This window comes from Equus caballus, chromosome 2 (assembly GCF_041296265.1).
Source record: "Equus caballus isolate H_3958 breed thoroughbred chromosome 2, TB-T2T, whole genome shotgun sequence".
NCBI lineage: Eukaryota > Metazoa > Chordata > Mammalia > Perissodactyla > Equidae > Equus > Equus caballus.
Genome location: NC_091685.1, coordinates 632682 through 650053, shown reverse-complemented (window position 1 = coordinate 650053; position 17372 = coordinate 632682). Strand labels below are relative to the sequence as shown.

Here is a 17372-nt window from a genome sequence, read left to right as displayed (position 1 = left end):
TGGAGAAAGCAAGGGTGGGCACTGGAGGTCGGATGGTCATGTCCTGAAGGGTCTGTGAAGGGTCGGGCTTTTTCCTGAAGATAGTGCGGAGCAGTTGATGGATTTTACTCAGGGGTTGATATCATCAGATTTTATAAAGTGTGTTCTGGACACAATATGGAGAACAGATCGGAAGACAATGGGACCTTTGGGAAGATATATAAAGAAGCAGTTAATCACACAGCGGGATCGGGGCTGTGAGAGGAGGCGCCCTCTGAGCTCTGGGGGCTGGGAGGAGAAGCACTCACCCAGAACTGAGCGCTCGGCCTGGTCTAACGGGAGTGTTTGAATTATCAGGGTGAAGAAATGGGGAAGAAATTTCTGAATAGGAGTTGGGCAAAGGGACAGAAATGTGTAAAAACATGATTTTTTTCAGAGAACTGCAGGTGATTTTTTGTTGCTGGAGTATAGAAACTAAGGGTGAATTGATGAGAAATGAAGCTGAAGAAGAATGCACATTCCAGCTTGTAAATCTCCTATTAAATGCAGCTTCGGACTGGAGTGGGCAGATCTACTCCACGCAATTTGTTTTTAATTTTTTACTATAGAGAATGTTGAACATGTCTAAAACAGTATAGCGAACACCATCCGCCTGTCACTAAGCCCACAGCCACCAACCCCTGGCCAATACTGCCCCATTCGTAACACCATTCACCTCCCCTTTTCTTGTTGCTTTCATGCAAATCCCAGATATTATATTATTTTATACATAAATATTTCAGTATGTATCTCTAAATGATAAGAAGGCTTTTTTGAAATACAGCCACAATTACCACTATGGTACCTAAAATTTAATAATACTATTCAACATCATTAAATATCTAGTCAGTGTTGTAAGTTCTAATTATCTCACAGATGTCTTCTAAATATAAATATAGATATAAATACCTGTATCCACACAGGCTGTTTGATCAGGATCTAAATAAAGGGTTGAGACTCTTTTGAAAGTGGAAGAAGGCACTCTCCATCACTGACAGGTGTAAATGGGGACTTCTGATCTAAACAGGGATGGATAATTACCTACTTAGGTTTACTCTACTTCTTCAGGACTGCTGCAGATATCTGGGAAGGTACTCAGCAAAATATGAAGGAAACCTAGCTCATATTATTGGTTCTACTTCTCTCCCATTTTCTCAGGTCTCTGTGCTCGCTCGTGTGCAAATGGACATATTCAGCAGAGAAGGGCTGGGATGACAGTTTCTGGAAGACGATCGGTTTGGAAGACTTTGTTGCAGATAATTACAGCAAAATAGGTAAAAAAATAAAAACTCTGGATAGTGATTATGTGTATGTGTATATGAGGGTATTGTTATTTTTTTGTTTTTATATGAATTAAAATACCAGAATTCAGTTCTGTTTTTCTGAGAAAAATGAGTAAGTTACGATGGATAGGCCATGACTGGTAGGCCCTTGTGTTGGGGCTTATAGGAACTGAGTGGAGATACAGGCTGTGGAGATCTGCACTGAAGTCTAGAATCTTAGACAGGAGGAGGAAGATATTTGCCTGGAACAGCTGGGAACAGCATAATCAAGGGGTGTGTATGGATCATTTCCAGCTCGACTAGGAAAACGTTTTATGAGCTAGGTTCAAGGAACCAGGCAAGGCCGTGAACAGAAAAAAATAACTGAAGAGATCAGAATTAGAAGACTCAGGACCTGGAACATGAGCCTGTGGTCCCTGACTAGGGCTGTAGGGTGTCAGACTTCCAGTTTTTTGTGGCACTGACCGGGTAGTAAAGGTGTAGGTGACTAGTAGGGGTTGGTTTACCAGTGAGAAGAATTGAGATACTAGGTATGTATAACAATAACTGACATTTTAAAGTTTAAGGTTTGCATGTTCATTTCACAGGAAGATGTTTATTTCCTGTAGTTACTACTTACAATTCTAGTAAGCTGTCGTCAGGTAGGAAATTATACCTAATTAAATAGAAATACTTTTGTATTCCTTACTGCTTGTGTTAGGGTCTTATAACAATAAAATAAGCAGTACAGTGGATTAAACAAGATAGAAGGGCATTTCCTTTTTATGTAATAGAATAGAGGCAAGTGACTCTCAGGGCAGATCTGCCGTTCTCACAACATGGCCTCCAACTTCAAGTCCACGTTAGCTGTTGCAGGTCTCATCAGTCCCCGGCCAGTGAGTTGGAATAATGAAAAGGACCAGAGGAATCCACCCACACTCTTTTGGAGGGAGCATAACATGGAAATGAGCCATGTCATTTCTGATCACCTCCCACTGACCAGCACTTGTTCATAAGGCCCCGCTAGCCTGCAAGGGTGGCTGGGAAATGTAGGCATTGGCTGAGCAGCCATTCGTCCATCCATGTGACCAGCTATAAGTTGAGAGTTTTGCCTTTAACTATTGCTGAACAGTTAGTAGCATCTGCTACAACTTCTGACCACCCTTGAAAACTGAGTCCCATAATAGATTATTTCAGTGCAGCCTTTCTCTGGTGAAGTCCTCATGACCACTCTATTAAAGTTCAAGAATATAAAGATAGAAACATGACAGATCCAGGTAGTATCTATGTTGCCGTGTTCTAGACAACATAGCTTGTTTGTCTATGGTCTGTTCAACTACTAATCGCTAAATCTAGGGAAAAGAACAGTGTCAGGGTAGCGTGCAGAAAGAGCCCTTCTGGAATTCTGTGGCTCAGTTGAAACCATCTCAGGATCTGAGCTAGTAGAGAAAGTGGGAGGAACTTGAGACCAGGGGAAGAGAGGAAGAAAGCAAATCAGCCGTCATTAGCTGTCATCTACATTCCAAGTCCCTTGGGTAGGTGGTTGATTACCTACATTATCTTGTTTGGCCCTCACAAGCCTATTTGTATGGCTATTCCTATTTTATAGATGGGAAAACTGAGATTCTGCTCCTTGTCCACTACTCTGTATTAGAGTCAGTATTAGAACTAGGGTCTCTGACTCCATACTCTTCTATCAAAGCAGACTGCCTCCTTGGGATATATGAGACTGAGGACGCTGATAACAGCAGTAGGGTTGGCCTCTAGCGGGTTTAGGCAGCAGTCCAATATCTAGCCCCCAAAGCCACCTTGAGCTAGATTGGAACAAGCATCCGTACCTGGACGGGAACGAGGGTATGATGGGATCTCAGTTGATGAGCGGCTGTAACTTCTCAGGGTAGAAAAAGGATTAACGCTCTAAGTCACATGGTGATTGATTTCAAAACTCTGGGTGATCAGATCATTGGAGCCAGCGGCTAGGACAGTGATGAGAATAGGGTCAGTGTTTTATTCTGGGGGCTAAGGGAATTGTGCAGAGGATGGTGTGTTGGGACTCCTGCCCACCAGGCTGGCATTTTGAACAGCGCTTCAGATCCAGCAGGGGAAATGGGCGGCCAACAGGAAAGTGATGAAAGCTCCTGGAGGACAGGGGCCATATCTGCTTCACTCTTGAGTATCCTGGCAGAGAAGATTCTGGTCAATATCCGCTGATGGAATATGTGGGACATAAGCATATTTGTTTGAACTGGGACAGAGTGGCAAAAGTTAAGAGAAAATTGCAGCAAAGAGCTATCCCAGTGTGTTGGTCAGCTCCAACTGCCATTCCAAAATGCAGTAGACTGAGTCACTTCAACAACAGAAATTTAGTTCTCACATCTCTAGGAGGCCGGGAAGTCCAAGATCATGGTGCCAACAAGGTTTAATTCGGAGGCCTCTTCTCTTGGTTTCTTGGCAGCTGCCTCTCCTTGTGTGCTCACATGAGCTCCTCTTTGTGCCTGTGCAGAGAGACAGTGCGAGTGAGAGAGAGCTCTCCGGAGTCCCTTCTTAGAAGGACACTAATCCAATCAGATGAGGGCCCTGTCTTTTTGGCCTTATTTAACCGTGCCTCCTGATAGACCCTGTCTCCAAGTAGAGTCACATTGGGGATGAGGGCTTCAACGTATAAATTTTGGGGGACACAATTCAGCCATAGCACCACGGTGCTAGTGCACTGGTTGGTAGGGCTAAGGCAGGGCCACTAAGTTCTGAGTCCCCAGCCTGGTGTTCTGAAGGCTCCCCGGGAGCTCCTCGCCTTGATGAAGAACCACCAGGATGAGTGCCAGGAGCGGGGCTCCTACCCTGTAGTTGGGGGGTCTACAACACTGAACTGGGAGCTAGGGTGGTTGCAGTTCTAGAACTAACTGTGTGAACTGAGACAGGTCTCGAATGTTTCTGTATCTCTGTCATCATGCCTGTGAAACACGTAATTAATAGCAGCCATGAAAACTAGTAGTTCAATCATGTCTGTTTCTCAGATGTGATATTACTGTATTACAGCCAGTATCTTTTTAGATTTTCGAAACTGTGTGACAGACTTATTTTGATTTATCCTGTCCTACAGCTGAAGAAACCAAGGTTCAGAAAGGGGAGTGTGCCTAACTGATGGTTACACGGTATGCAAGTGGTAGAAGCAGTATTCAAACCCTTGTTTGCATGATTCCATATCTGCTATAACCATTTGTCTATACTGACTTCCAGCTAATGTTCCTCATGTGCGTGAAGCAGCAGCAGATGAATGCTCCTCCTCCTTTCTAGATTTCAAGCGCATGTCTGTGTTCTTTACGCACCTTGTCACATGTAGTTCTCAAGGTCAGTGGCAAAGGTACTATTACCTGTTTACAGATGAGACTCAGAGAATGAGGCAACTTTGTCTAAACACGTGCAGAACCCATAAATTAGGGTTGAAGCTTTCGCTGAGGGAGGGCCTCGAGGAGATTAGTAAGTGGATAAATTAACGACTGAGATGGCTGCTGCTGGGATGTCGGCACTTTTTGTTTTTAAACGCTGCAATGATATTTACTGATTTAGCAGTATCTTCAGTGACACTTCGGTCTAACTGCAACTCTGATTTCCTGATTACTCTAACGTTCTTGTGCTCCCCCACAAAGACCCATGTTTAAGTAGTATATTAGCTCTGCTAGCAGAGCAATGCCTCCGGGAAATATTCATTAAAAGTCCATAATGTTAATCTAGCAGAAAATTTCCAGAATAACTTTATTGGATTTTGCCTGTTAAGTTAATGGATTTTTAATGGCTGTCCTAAGGAGACATATCATTAACCAGAATATTGCCATACATGAATTAAAACTTACCCAGTCATCAAAATTAATTGTGTGATATTCCCTTTGATTTTCATTTCTGGTGACTTGAACTTGCCCTTTCTGTCTGAACCAAAGTGGAAGATGTTAAAGAGGATGTTGACCCTCAGTGTGACTTTCAGAAACTCCTCTGGAAGTCATCACAGACATTCTTTAGCAATTCTTGGAAGTATGAAAAATGAATCTGGGAAGCCTCCCTGTGAAGTGTTAGGCCTTTCCAGTGGACTCGCCCTTCAAATGTGGGTAGTATAGTGTACAACATTTTAGCAGATTCGAGCAGAGCATTGTGGATTTGAGCATTAATACGACTACCATAATTTGCTCCATGTGGAGCTTTTAGCCAAGTCTTTACCAGCCTTCCTGGGCTCTTGCAGTAAATAAATGCTTTCACTGAAAACTGAACACTTCAGCAACTGATAGTCTTATGGAGGGATATTTTTGAAACAAATTATTTATGAAGTGTAAGTTAAGGATCAAATGCAATATTTATATGGTGCATTTCAAGGACAGGGGAGGAAATTTACAACGTTTTAAGTAACTACATGCAAGTTCCCAAAGCTAGAATGTTATTTCCTAATGCCTTCTTTCAAGGAGGTATTTGGATGATTTGGTTTGGGAACATTATACAAAGTAAGGGAAAAAAATAATTTTGTGAATCAAAAGAATACAGTAGACATTTCTTTACAACTGAAACTATTCTAGTTGATTTAATGTTCAGAATTGATGGAGAAAACCCAAACCTTGTGTTTTGTAGGGAATTACATACCCATAGTCCAATAAAGTGATCTGTGTCAATGAATTTTTACCTTCAGCTCTGCGTGACTCATTCCTGGGTTGCCCATCTAATCCTAAACATCTATCAATAGCCAATGGGAAGGAAGAGATCAGCAGGGAGAAAGGACCCTTAGGAAGACACGCAGCATCCACCTGTTCCAGTCGGTCACCCAGGCTCTCCTTCAGTGCGTCCCGGCTGCCTTCCACTGCCTGAGAAGAGTGCTTCATTGTGTTCTTGGGCTAGGCCACTTTGTGGAAACTCGCGTGTGCAACGTGGCTGAATTATAGGGTGATTGCATCACAGAAAGAGCTTTGTGATATAAAAGGGTTCAGCGTGTTAGCTTATAGATCATTCATTATTTGGGGACAGGGAAGCCTGACAAAGAAGAAACATAAATCCCAAGTAGGCCGAGTTACTAACTGTCGAGTCAGGGGCAGAAATGAAGATGAAGCGTATGTCAAGGGAGGGAGGCTGCGCTTTCTCCCTGGTTTTCTCTCCCGCTGTGAGGCTGTATTTTAGGCATCGGACACTGTGGGCCCCATCATCTGGCACACAGTAGATAGCAATGAAATATTTGTTGAGTGTGTGAATATATGTTTGAATGAAGGATTTGATAAATAAGTCCCCTTTTGGCTTCATTGTGGCTAATATTTAATGGACTCTCTGTAAATTCTTTTGAATTAAGTGCAACTACTAGGTGACTGAGAGACAGTGATTTCACTTCATAAATTCAGTGTTCACTGTCCTTTTTTCACTTATGTATCTGCCACTTACGAAGGGACTCCTGTGGGAGACACACCCCAGCCTGAATGACAGCTGCCACCCACCCTCTTTGCTGTAGCAGATCTGTCAGAGGCTTTCCGTGACAGTGGATGTTACAGATCCCTTCATAGAAAAAAACAAAACAACTTAAAACAGCTTCTTTTAGGAAGATTTGGAATATCCCTTTTCCATAGAATAAAATAACTCTGTGGTGAACTGAGGCTGTGTTTTAGGTATTTTTGTCCCATAAACTTAAAATCATAGGTAAAGAATCTTGACTAATGACACGTATGTGTCGGGGACATAGATGTGCCAATGCTCACCGCTGTTCTGCTCTAAAGTATACCCAGACGAGAACAATTCTCAGAGCCACCAGAAGCAAAGTGCAATACTGGCTTTGGCGAGACTGAATTGACGAGCGTGAGGAGGATCCTCTCTCTTCTCAGAACCTAGCTGGATGCCAGGACTTGCATGACACTGACTCAATCAGTTCATTGGCAGGCCGAGGAGCTGGGACAAAGAGACAAGAGACCCATCTGGGCTTGCTTCAGGGCTTGGTCTGCTGTTTGATCTGCTAAATTCACACACTCACAGAGCCCACCGGCCCACAGCTGGTTCAAGGAGAGAGACACATGCCAAGCCTGCCCTGACTCCATTTCAAGGCTGTGGCTCCTCTTCCTAGTTAACATGTCCCGTGGATGTTGGGGTTATTTTCAAGTCTCACGAATCAGCTGAGCAATTCCTCTTCCCGGTGATGGAATAAGTGAGAGTGCAGAAGACAGGAGTGTTCACTCTTATGCTACTCTATCCTAGGGGAGGGAAGAGGAAATCCCCTTGTGGAAACATGCCTAAGGGAGGGATTTCAAGCAGCAATGTGGTATCAAGACCAGTGTTGGGAGCCTGAGTCTAGCCGTGTCACGCATAGTTGTGGGTGTTATAAAATCCTCTTAAGCTATTAATGCTCAGTGTTAATACTCAGTGTTCTGAATTTGCCCAATAGATTTTAGAAGAGTATTTCTTTTCATGCACATTTATTTTTCCCATCAAATTTTAAAAAATAGGTTTTATTCCAGGTTGACATTTGGGGGAACAAGAAGTCATGAGCTTTCAATCAAAAAGACATGGGATCAAATCCCAGAGTCACCACTTACTGGCTATATAACCTTGGACAAGTCACTAAACCTCTCTAAGACTTGATTTCTTATCTATTAAACAAGCATAGGAATATGTGCCTTGGATGGTTCTTATGATGGAGTGATGGTGTATATAAAGTGTATGACGTCTGGTAAGACCTCAGTACACAGTTGTTAAATTAACCCACACAGAAGGATTCAATATGACATAAAATATCACAATGATGAGTGGAGCTAGCATTAGGCTCCCCTAATGCCAAGTCCCATGAACCAAAAAGGACTTTTGATAATTATATTCAAGGGAAGGAAAATTAAGAAGGTTTGGTTAATGGTGTGCAAAGACAAGGTGATAGTAATGATTGAATAGAAAGAAAGGACACGCTTTTATTTTCCTTCGTCACCCTCATCCGTTAACTTAACAGCAGCAGGCATCGTGCTACATGCTGGAGAATAATAGCGAACCAAAGCCAACAGGGTTTCTGCCTTCCTAGAGTTTTCAGTTTAGTGGAGAGAGCATTAATCAATCAATCGCAAAATTGCCACTGAGGTAAATGCTACAAAGAATGGGTAAAGGGGACATCCAGAGTATATGATGAGGGGATATGAGCATGTCAGGGAAACTGGGATATGTTTGAGGAAGTGATGCTTACGCTAGGGTGATGTCCATTAACTTGTGAAGAGGGGTGGGAACACTGTTCAGGCAGAGGGCACAGGGTTTGTAATGGCTGTCGGGGGAGGGAGTGTGGTGGAAGAAGGCCAGTGTGAGTAGGGCTGAGAAGGTTGAAAGGGAATAGGGTGCAAGAGGAGGCTGAAGTCATCATCCCAGAGAACTCGCTTCCTTCACGCCAAATGTGGCTGAGAGAAAATGAACCCTAAGGGGGTGTTTTGACCATCTCAGTCAGTTTTATATATTCCTGACAAGCCAGGCATCCACAACTAAGGAAGTAAGTTGCAGGTGTGATCTTGGAGCCCCTGAGAATAGAATTGAATTCCTGCTCAGAGATAGAAATGGTCATACATTTTCCCAGTTTTCCGAAAGTTTGGCTCCTAAAACTGTTGACCTGTGTCCTTCATGTTAATGAGACAAGATATCTTTGTTTTAATTATCGAGCATACAGTTGCGAAAGAAGACATCATTAGGAAGTAGACTCGATTCACTATGAGTAAGTCCTGCTAATTCAACCTTAGTTGTTGCCTGTTCTTGAAGTTCTTTTCTCAGTGACACTCCCCCTGTCTGGCTTGTTGGTGCATAGTCCAAACTCCAGTAGAACCTGGTGCCTACATCTTGTCTGTCTGCTTTTGCATCCCCAACTAGACTGTCCATGTTTGAAGACTCTGTCTCCTCTGCCTAGCATCACCACTAAATAAATGATTCATGGATGCATAGGTGGATGGGGGAGATTGACATCCAATACAGAACTCTTGATTTGCCCACACAGCCCAACCACCCAAGATGCTGCTTCTTTGGTCTTCTCCATCTCAGTAAAAGGTATACCACAATTCTCCCATTTGGTCAGGACCCAAACCTAGAAGTCATTCTTGATGCTTCTCTTTCTCTTACACCTTACGTCTAATTCATCAGCAAGTCCTTTCTGCTTTGCTCCAAATGAACCCTGAATTAGGCCGTTCCTACTCCTCCATTGTTACCATCCTAGTCCAAAGTACTTTCATCTCATGCTGATTAGTGTATCAGCCTCTTAATTGGTTTTCTTGATTATGTTCTTCCATCTGATAATCCATTTTCTGCACAGCAGCCAGATTACTATTTTTTAGATGTAAATCAGATCCTGTTACTTTCCTGCCTAAATTCTGTCCATTACAATTGGAAAAAAAAAAAATCTAAATCTTTTGTCATGTTCCACAAAGTTGTATGTAATCTCTCTCTCTTTTATTGTTTACCATGCCCACACTTACCATCCAAGCACAATGACCTTCTTTCTGTCCCTCAAACGTTTCCATGTATGTAGCCTTTGCATTAACTCTGCACTCTATCTGGATTGGCCCGTCTCAAAATATTCGCATGGCTCTCTCTTTCTGCTTGTTCAGATCTCAGCTCACATGTCCTTAGGGAAGAGGCTTCCCTTACCCTCCGAGCCAACACTCCCTGCCCCTACTCCAGCAGTATTCTGTTTCTCTGTTGTATTTTCTTCTTAGAACTTGTCACTATCTGAAATTACCTTATTCTTGTATTTATTTATATGTTTATTGACAGAATAGCTGCTCATTAAATAAATGAGTATGTAATAAATAAATGAGTTAATTAGAATTTTTAGAGTACTATCGATGGATCAATAAAATGGCATAGAAGAAGTGCATCCTACACGCTACACGTTTTTGGTAAATTTCTAACAGTTTTCTCATAGTTAGAGAAGTTTGGAATGAATAGTATGTTCAAAATTGGATTCCCAAATGGCTGAGAAACTCTCAAAGACTGTTGATAAAAGACGTAATCTCAACTCATTGAGAATCCCTGGTGGTGTGACACAGGGCACTGCACTTTAACTTGCCTTGTTGACATTTGCAATCAGCAACTTAAATGGACATGTCGAAGACTTGCTGAATAACTATGTAAGTGATGCAAAACAGGGAACTATTATTAATACATTGAATAACATAATCCAAAAAAATTTTTTAAAGATCAGCAGACTAGAAAGGTAGGCTAAAATTAACAAGGTGAATTTTTATCAGGGATAAATTTACACGTCTTTTCATTAAAAAATACAAGGAAGGAATTGGCAGAAGATGTGAATAGACATTTTTCAGAGAGGACATGCAGTTGGCCGATATGTATGTGAAAAGATGCTTGACATCACTAATCATCAGGGAAATGCAACTCAAAACCACAATGAGTTGTCACCTCACGCTTTTAGAATGGCTGTTATAAACAAGACAAGAAATAACAAATGTTGATGAAGATGTGGAGAAAAGAGAACCCTTGTGCACTGTTGTTGGAAATGTAAATGGGCACAGCCACCATGGAAAATAGTGTGGAGGTTCCTCAAAAAATTAAAAATAGAACTACCATATGATCCAGCAATCCCACTTCTGGGTATTTATCTGAAGAAAATGAAAACACTAACTTGAAAAGATAGATGCACCCTTATATTCATTGCAGCATTATTTACAACAGCCAAGACATGGAAACAACCCAAGTGTCCACCGATGGATGGATGGATATAGAGGATGTGGTATATAAATGTGCAATGGAATATTATTCAACCATAAAAAAGAATGAAATCTTGCCATTTGCGAGAAAATGGATGGACCTCGAGGGGGTTATGCTGAGTGAAATAAGTCAGATAGAGAAAGACAAATCACGTATTATCTCACTTACATATAGACTCTAAAAAAAAAGACAACCAAGCTCACAGACACAGAACAGATTGGTGATTGCCAGAGGTGAGGGGTGACGGATGTTAACAAGACTTATCCTGGTGATTGTTTCACAATATACAAATATCGAATCTTTATGTTGTATACCTGAAACTAATATAATGTTGTATGTCAGTTATACCTCAATAAAAAAAATACAAGGAAGGAAAAAAATAGTTTCTCAACGGTGTATGTGTAAACTCAGTAGTAACCTAGATTTCTTACGGAATACTTGATTGGTAAGGAGCAATGAACCAAGTAAAGATTGTTGAGTGCCACTCACTTCTAGATGCTTTATAGCTATTAACTTATTTAATCCCCTTAACCAGTCTAGGTCGGTACTATAATACTTATTTTACTGAGGAGGAAACTGAGGCACAGAGAACTTAAGTGAGTTGCTCAAAGTCACACAATAAGTAATGGAGCCGGAGGTCGATGTTGTGTAGAGCCCTCACATCTGACCCAAGGCTGCGGAGCCTCCCGAGGCTGGGCTGCATGAACATAGAGGAAATGTTTAGATCAAGATCAGCAAGAGCCCCAGTTATGGTTGGATTGTATCTCAAGGCCTGCCTCCCATTCCAGGCCTCACATTTATAAAGACCACTGACAAAGAAATAGTACATCTGTAGGAGAATGATCCAGATAAAAAAGAGAAGTTAGGTCCAGTGATTGCAAGAGACAGTTGAATAGTCTTGGGTTGCATAGCCTGATTAAATCACCTGCCCAAAGTCAAAATGTTAGTAAATTGTGGAGCTAGGTTCTAATCCAGATATGTCCAGTACCACAGCCCCTCCTCCTCGCTGATGCAAAGAGATGACTCAGGAAGATCACAGAAGATTCATGCCATCTCAGAGGTGTCTTCCTCTCTTTCTCTGAAATAGCATAGAGGCCTGAGGATGTGGCTCTCAGAGGGTTAGAACTATCCTGGCTCCTCTGAAATCCCGGGAGAAGAATGGGTCAACAGTGTGACGCCTTGCAAAGCTGCATGTGTTTTAGTCACATTAAAATTCACAGGCTAGTTTTGGATTTTTTTCCCCCTTCTTTCTGAAAGTTAAAGTTGGGACTTCCTTCTGGATCCCAGTGGGACATCTGAACTCAGGCCATTGTTGTCATCCATTTAGAGGCCATTTAATTCAGTGTTCTTGAAGGCAGCCTTTCCAGCAGTTGCTCTTCTCTGTGGCGGGTGGCACATCACAGCTGCTGCCTCTTCTGCTTAGCTTCTCTTGGTCACACAGCTGGTGGGTGGCGACCGCGGGCTCCGAGGTGGCCCTTCCCTCTGACTTCCGAGCTCCTCTGCATGCCTTTCACTCCAGTTCTGTGGAGTTTTGACAGCAAGATACCCACGACCTTTTCAGTTTCCCAGCATGGGCTAACCTTTCTGAGAATCTCCATCAGAAGGTTGCTGTGGTCAGGTTGGCAGGTCACCGGTTGACTAATGGCCTTCTCCAAGGTTTGCTGGCAGATACTGTGTTGCTGTGAACGCTATTGATCCTAGACGTTTGCCTGCTGCTCAGACAGCCTCTGTGGGCATGAGGAGGCGGTGAGTCACAGCCCCATTACCCCTGCCACCCATCTGTTCTTGTGGCGAGGAGAACGAAGATGATCTCTTTGTGGCATCATAAAAACCTCAAAAGACATTAAAAATTCCGTTAAGTTTTCATACCCTTTTAGCTGTTGAAATATACAATCTATTAGGAGGGGAAAAACCTCCTGCATTTTTTCCCCAGTGCCCTCACCTCAGAGGCTACTTAAGGGACCAGGTAATGATTTTATGATATTTATTAATACTTCATGTTCTGCCTCCCTTCTCACTTTCTTTTCTACCGAGGACTATGCATTTGTTTTTAAACTGAAAGGACAGAGGCTGCCAGGGGATCTTTAAGATGCAGACCTTTTGTGATGTCGTATGTCGTCGTATTTTGGACATTGCCTGTAGAGATCTATTGTCTCCGAGATGCTGGATGGGGGATATTCATCTTTAAAATGCCCTTTCTGGTAGTGGAAAGAACATGAGTTTTGGACCCATATAGACGCAAGCTTGGATCCTGGCCCTGCCATTCACTAGTTGTGTCATGACTATCAAGCAAATTACTGAGCCTACGTTCTCCCACCTGCCACACTGAGAAGAAATGCTGGAGTAACACCTGATGATGAGGATCACCTCACACAGAGACCCCATAATACAACTCGCAGGAAAATCTTGTCTGATCTGAGTACTGAAATTATCTCTAGTTTCTCCTAGTTTTTCTGAATAATTACTTTTATTTTCCTTGTCTGTCGTGGGCATCATATTGAGTAACTGGCAAGATATTTTTCACCTCTTTGGCTACTTGAGGATTTAAAGCAAATTTGAGGCTCATCTGTAGAGGATTTTTAAGCCATTTGTATATATGTTTAGTTGCATGTCAATTCGTTTTGTTCCCATCTTTGGCTTTATTTAATCTTTAATCCAACTTACCTTGCTTTATCTTTGCCTACAAGTTATAAGCCCCCTCAAATATTTTCTAAGACAGGATAGTTTGTAGAAGAAACTCTGGAACATAGTAGGTGTTCCATATATATCGGTGAATGAATGAATATAGAAATGTTAGAGAATACACACACAGATGCTTCAGAGGAGCATTAAAACAAATCAAAGAGCACTGAGCTCATGAGTTTGTGCCTTTGAGATGTCCAAATGAAGACATGGAATAGGCAATTGGGTCTGTACTGAGAAGAGAAATAGGGCTGGAAATAGAGATGTGGAAGTCATCAGTGTAGATGACCTTTGAAACTGTAGGTGTGTTTCAGAGACTCTAGAGGAAGAGTAAAATGGATCTGGGGAAGGGAATTGCAACACATAAAGGCCAGGGATGCTGAGAGAGGAAATGAGATGAGGACTGAAAACTGTCCATTCGATAAAGTGACTGGGGACCTTAGTGAAAGCCACTTATTATAATAGTGGGACCAGAAGGTAAGAGTTGAGGAATAAATGATAATTGGAACAACAGCTTCGACGACCATTTACCAAGCATTTACTGGATGCCTGACGCTGTGCCAAGTGCTTAATGTGGATTGTCGTATCGCAATAGCCTTATGAGATACCTCGTAACCTTATCCCTTTCCCCCCTTTTACAGAAGAGGAAAATTGAGGCATAAAGAAGTTAATCACCCAAAATGAGCCGGTCACATAGCTGCCTAGTGTGGATTCAAGCCACACGTCAGATGTGTAGTCAGGATTCAAGCCAAGACAATCAGATGCCTGACTGAGAATAATTGCTGAGAAAACAGAGCCAGCAAGTTTTGACAAATCTTAAGAAATTTGGTTGGGAGGAAAAGAAAGAGAATAGTTGAAAGTGGATGGAGTTTTCTGTTGTTGGGTTGGTTGACTGAAGATGGGAGAGAATAGCTTGAGCAAGTCTAATTGCTGTTGGGAAGGTTCCAGCAGTTAGTGATAGGTTGACGATACTGGAGAGAGAAGGGAGAGTGAATGCAGCAAGGTTCCAGAGAGGGCAGGAGGGAATGGCTTCCAGAAAGGAGCGGGGGCATAGCCGCTCTGTCGTAATAGGAGGAAGAGGGGCCCACACGTGGGGAGCAGTGTGTGCTCAGAAGTGGCAAGTTGAGGGAGCTTCCTTCAGGTAGCTTCTGTTTTGTCTGTGAAGTCGAAGGTGAGATGATCATCTGGGAGTGCAGGAGAGAAGCTGGGGAGTCAGAAGTTTGAGAGGAGTGGAAAAGGTTTAAATAGAGGTACAGAGAATGGGGGAGCAAGATGATTAGAAAAATGTGGAGCGTTGTTGAATGATACTGAGAACCTTGCAGAGGGTGGTCATGAATTTATGATTAATCTGCCCTGTTGTGTGATTTCTCCAGCAGTGCTCAGTGTTCAGGTTGCAAGCAGAAAGGAGGGGTTGTTCCTTTGTTGGTTTGTTAATTGTAGGAAAGAGTGGCACCGCTCATCCAGTTCTGCAGGCCCTGATGCCTCCTTCTCCTTTATCCGCCACATCTGCTCATGTAAGGGAAGCTGGAAAGGGTGAGTTTTTCACTGGTCACATTGCAGCCTCCAATATAATTAGAGTTACGTTATTAAGAAAGAAAGGGAGGATGGGTGCTAGCTAGGCAACGCATAGTCTCTGCCATAGATGGGAAGGTGTTCTCCAGGTGACTAGTTGAGTGAAGGGTGTTGCTAATGAAGTAACAGTATCAGTAAAGGTTCAGAACTGAGTAATATGGTGTGTACAGGGAAGAAGTTGCTGGAACATTGAGTTTGAGGCAGGGGAAAGGGAGAGATGAAGCCAGAGAAGCAGGCAGAGACCAAATTATAGTGGCCTTTCTAAGCCATGATGAGTTGCTTAAACTTTATCCTTTGTGTTCATGTTCTCTAACTGGGATTTTATGTCCCAAGTGATGTCAAGCAAGATGGCCCATTGAGTACGGAAAGAAATTTAGAATTTCTATTTATCTTTATTTCTCTTTCATTCTTTTTAAATTCTATTTTATATGTTTCATGATAGACACACACATAATACAAAGTCAATAGCGTATATATATAATTTGTAAGTAATAAGTATATATATATTGGGAATCCATGCTAAAGATGTTTTTAGTGGCCTGAACAATCAAAATGTTTAGAAACCATTGCATTAGGCATTAGAGAACAGTTGAAGGATTTTCAACAAGGAAATGGTATGGTCCATTTGGTCATTTTTTCCTTTAGAATATAAAATTCTTTAATTTTTTAAAATAATTTTAGAATGTTAGTACTTGGAAACAAACATAGAGAACATCTTTGTTTTACAAGGAAGACAACTGAAGCGCAGGAAGGCGAAATAATCAGGGACAGTCTCTGAATTAGTTTGTGGCAGCACTGGGGCTCAAAGCCAGGTCCCGTTTCCTAACCATCCCCTGCATTTTCCCTTCACAATTATTCATCTCTTCCTGATGCTCATCCTCTTTCTTCAGCAATTACTCTCCTCATCAGAACTGTGGGGATGTGACAACCAAGAAGCCAGGGAAGGTATGCATTTCTAATAAACGTGAACACCAACAAAATAGAGTTTTGTGATGGCGAATTACCAGTTTAGCATCAGAATTCTGTTGACTGTTTCACTGTCAACCTGGAAGCCTCGAGGCACAGCTTCCCACAGGTTCTATTTTCATGATGCTGAAGCTATTGACAGTTCAGCTCATTGGAGAGACTTCTGACATTGTATTTGCAAAGCTAACAGGCTAAGTAAGAGATTGAACTGAATCGATTTCTGACTTGGGAAGATGCTTTCCAAGGGCTGTGCTGCTCCACTTATCTCAGCTCTGTGCATGTGAAGAAACATGTGTTCCCGTGGGAATATGTGTTTGGCTATCTTTCACGGAGAGTATCTTGTATAAACTGATGGGGGAAAAAAATCTGATTTATAGAATCCTATTTCTTGATGCTGTGAATACTAGTTCAGGTCTCTGTTAACTACTTCGTGGCCAATGTAATTGATTTATTTCTCCGTGCCATCCTCAGCCCAGCTATGCAAGTACAGGCGGAACAAGGACTCTCTGATAACCAGATGGTGAACAAGATCTGTACTCTCCCGGGTCTACTAAACTATTCAGAAAATTCACCTTATAGAAGTACAGACCAAGGGTTAGATGTTCTAGACGAATGTGTTTGTCAAGTTGATGATCATGTTTACCAAGATCCTTTTATCACCAGCTGAGTCCTCTTTTAATGGCTTAGGTCACCCTGGAATTATTTCAAAAACCGGCCTGATGTTAGAACCCCCTGTGGGCTTGCCAGACACAAATCTAAATTGAGTCTGTAGTCTTCCATGGTAGCAAATGCCAACCTCAGGCCCGGTTATATGAATCATGGGCAGATGTCCTCATATTTGAGCAATTCCTTTCCCCTGCAGAAATGACCATTTATTTAAAAGAGAGAGCCTGTTTGTATACATAAAAAAGTTTTTGGATATAGGAATCTTGACTAAATTTTCCAAAGGGAAAATTATATATACATACACATATATATGTATGAAATTGTGTATTTATATATGTACTATATATGTGTATTTATATATATTATTTATACATTATTTTTATATATATATATATATACGTATACATAAACACACTATGCACATCGGTATATAGTTAGAGGACCTGATAACAGAGTTTTAATTTACTTGAAAACCCTGCATAGTCTATGAGATTTAGTTTGAATATTGTAATA

At 41.9% G+C, this 17372-nt stretch overlaps 1 protein-coding gene across 29 annotated transcripts in view; it reads left to right on the top strand.

Annotated features, from left to right (window-relative positions):
* FGGY (FGGY carbohydrate kinase domain containing) overlaps positions 1–17372 on the top strand; it is a 377460-nt gene that overhangs the window by 140864 nt on the left and 219224 nt on the right. For all 29 annotated transcript variants that reach the window (XM_070259847.1, XM_070259854.1, XM_070259850.1 and 26 more), the window contains one exon: positions 1177–1292. In XM_070259847.1, coding sequence (XP_070115948.1) covers positions 1177–1292 — 116 coding nt within the window. The remainder of the gene's footprint in view (positions 1–1176; positions 1293–17372) is intronic.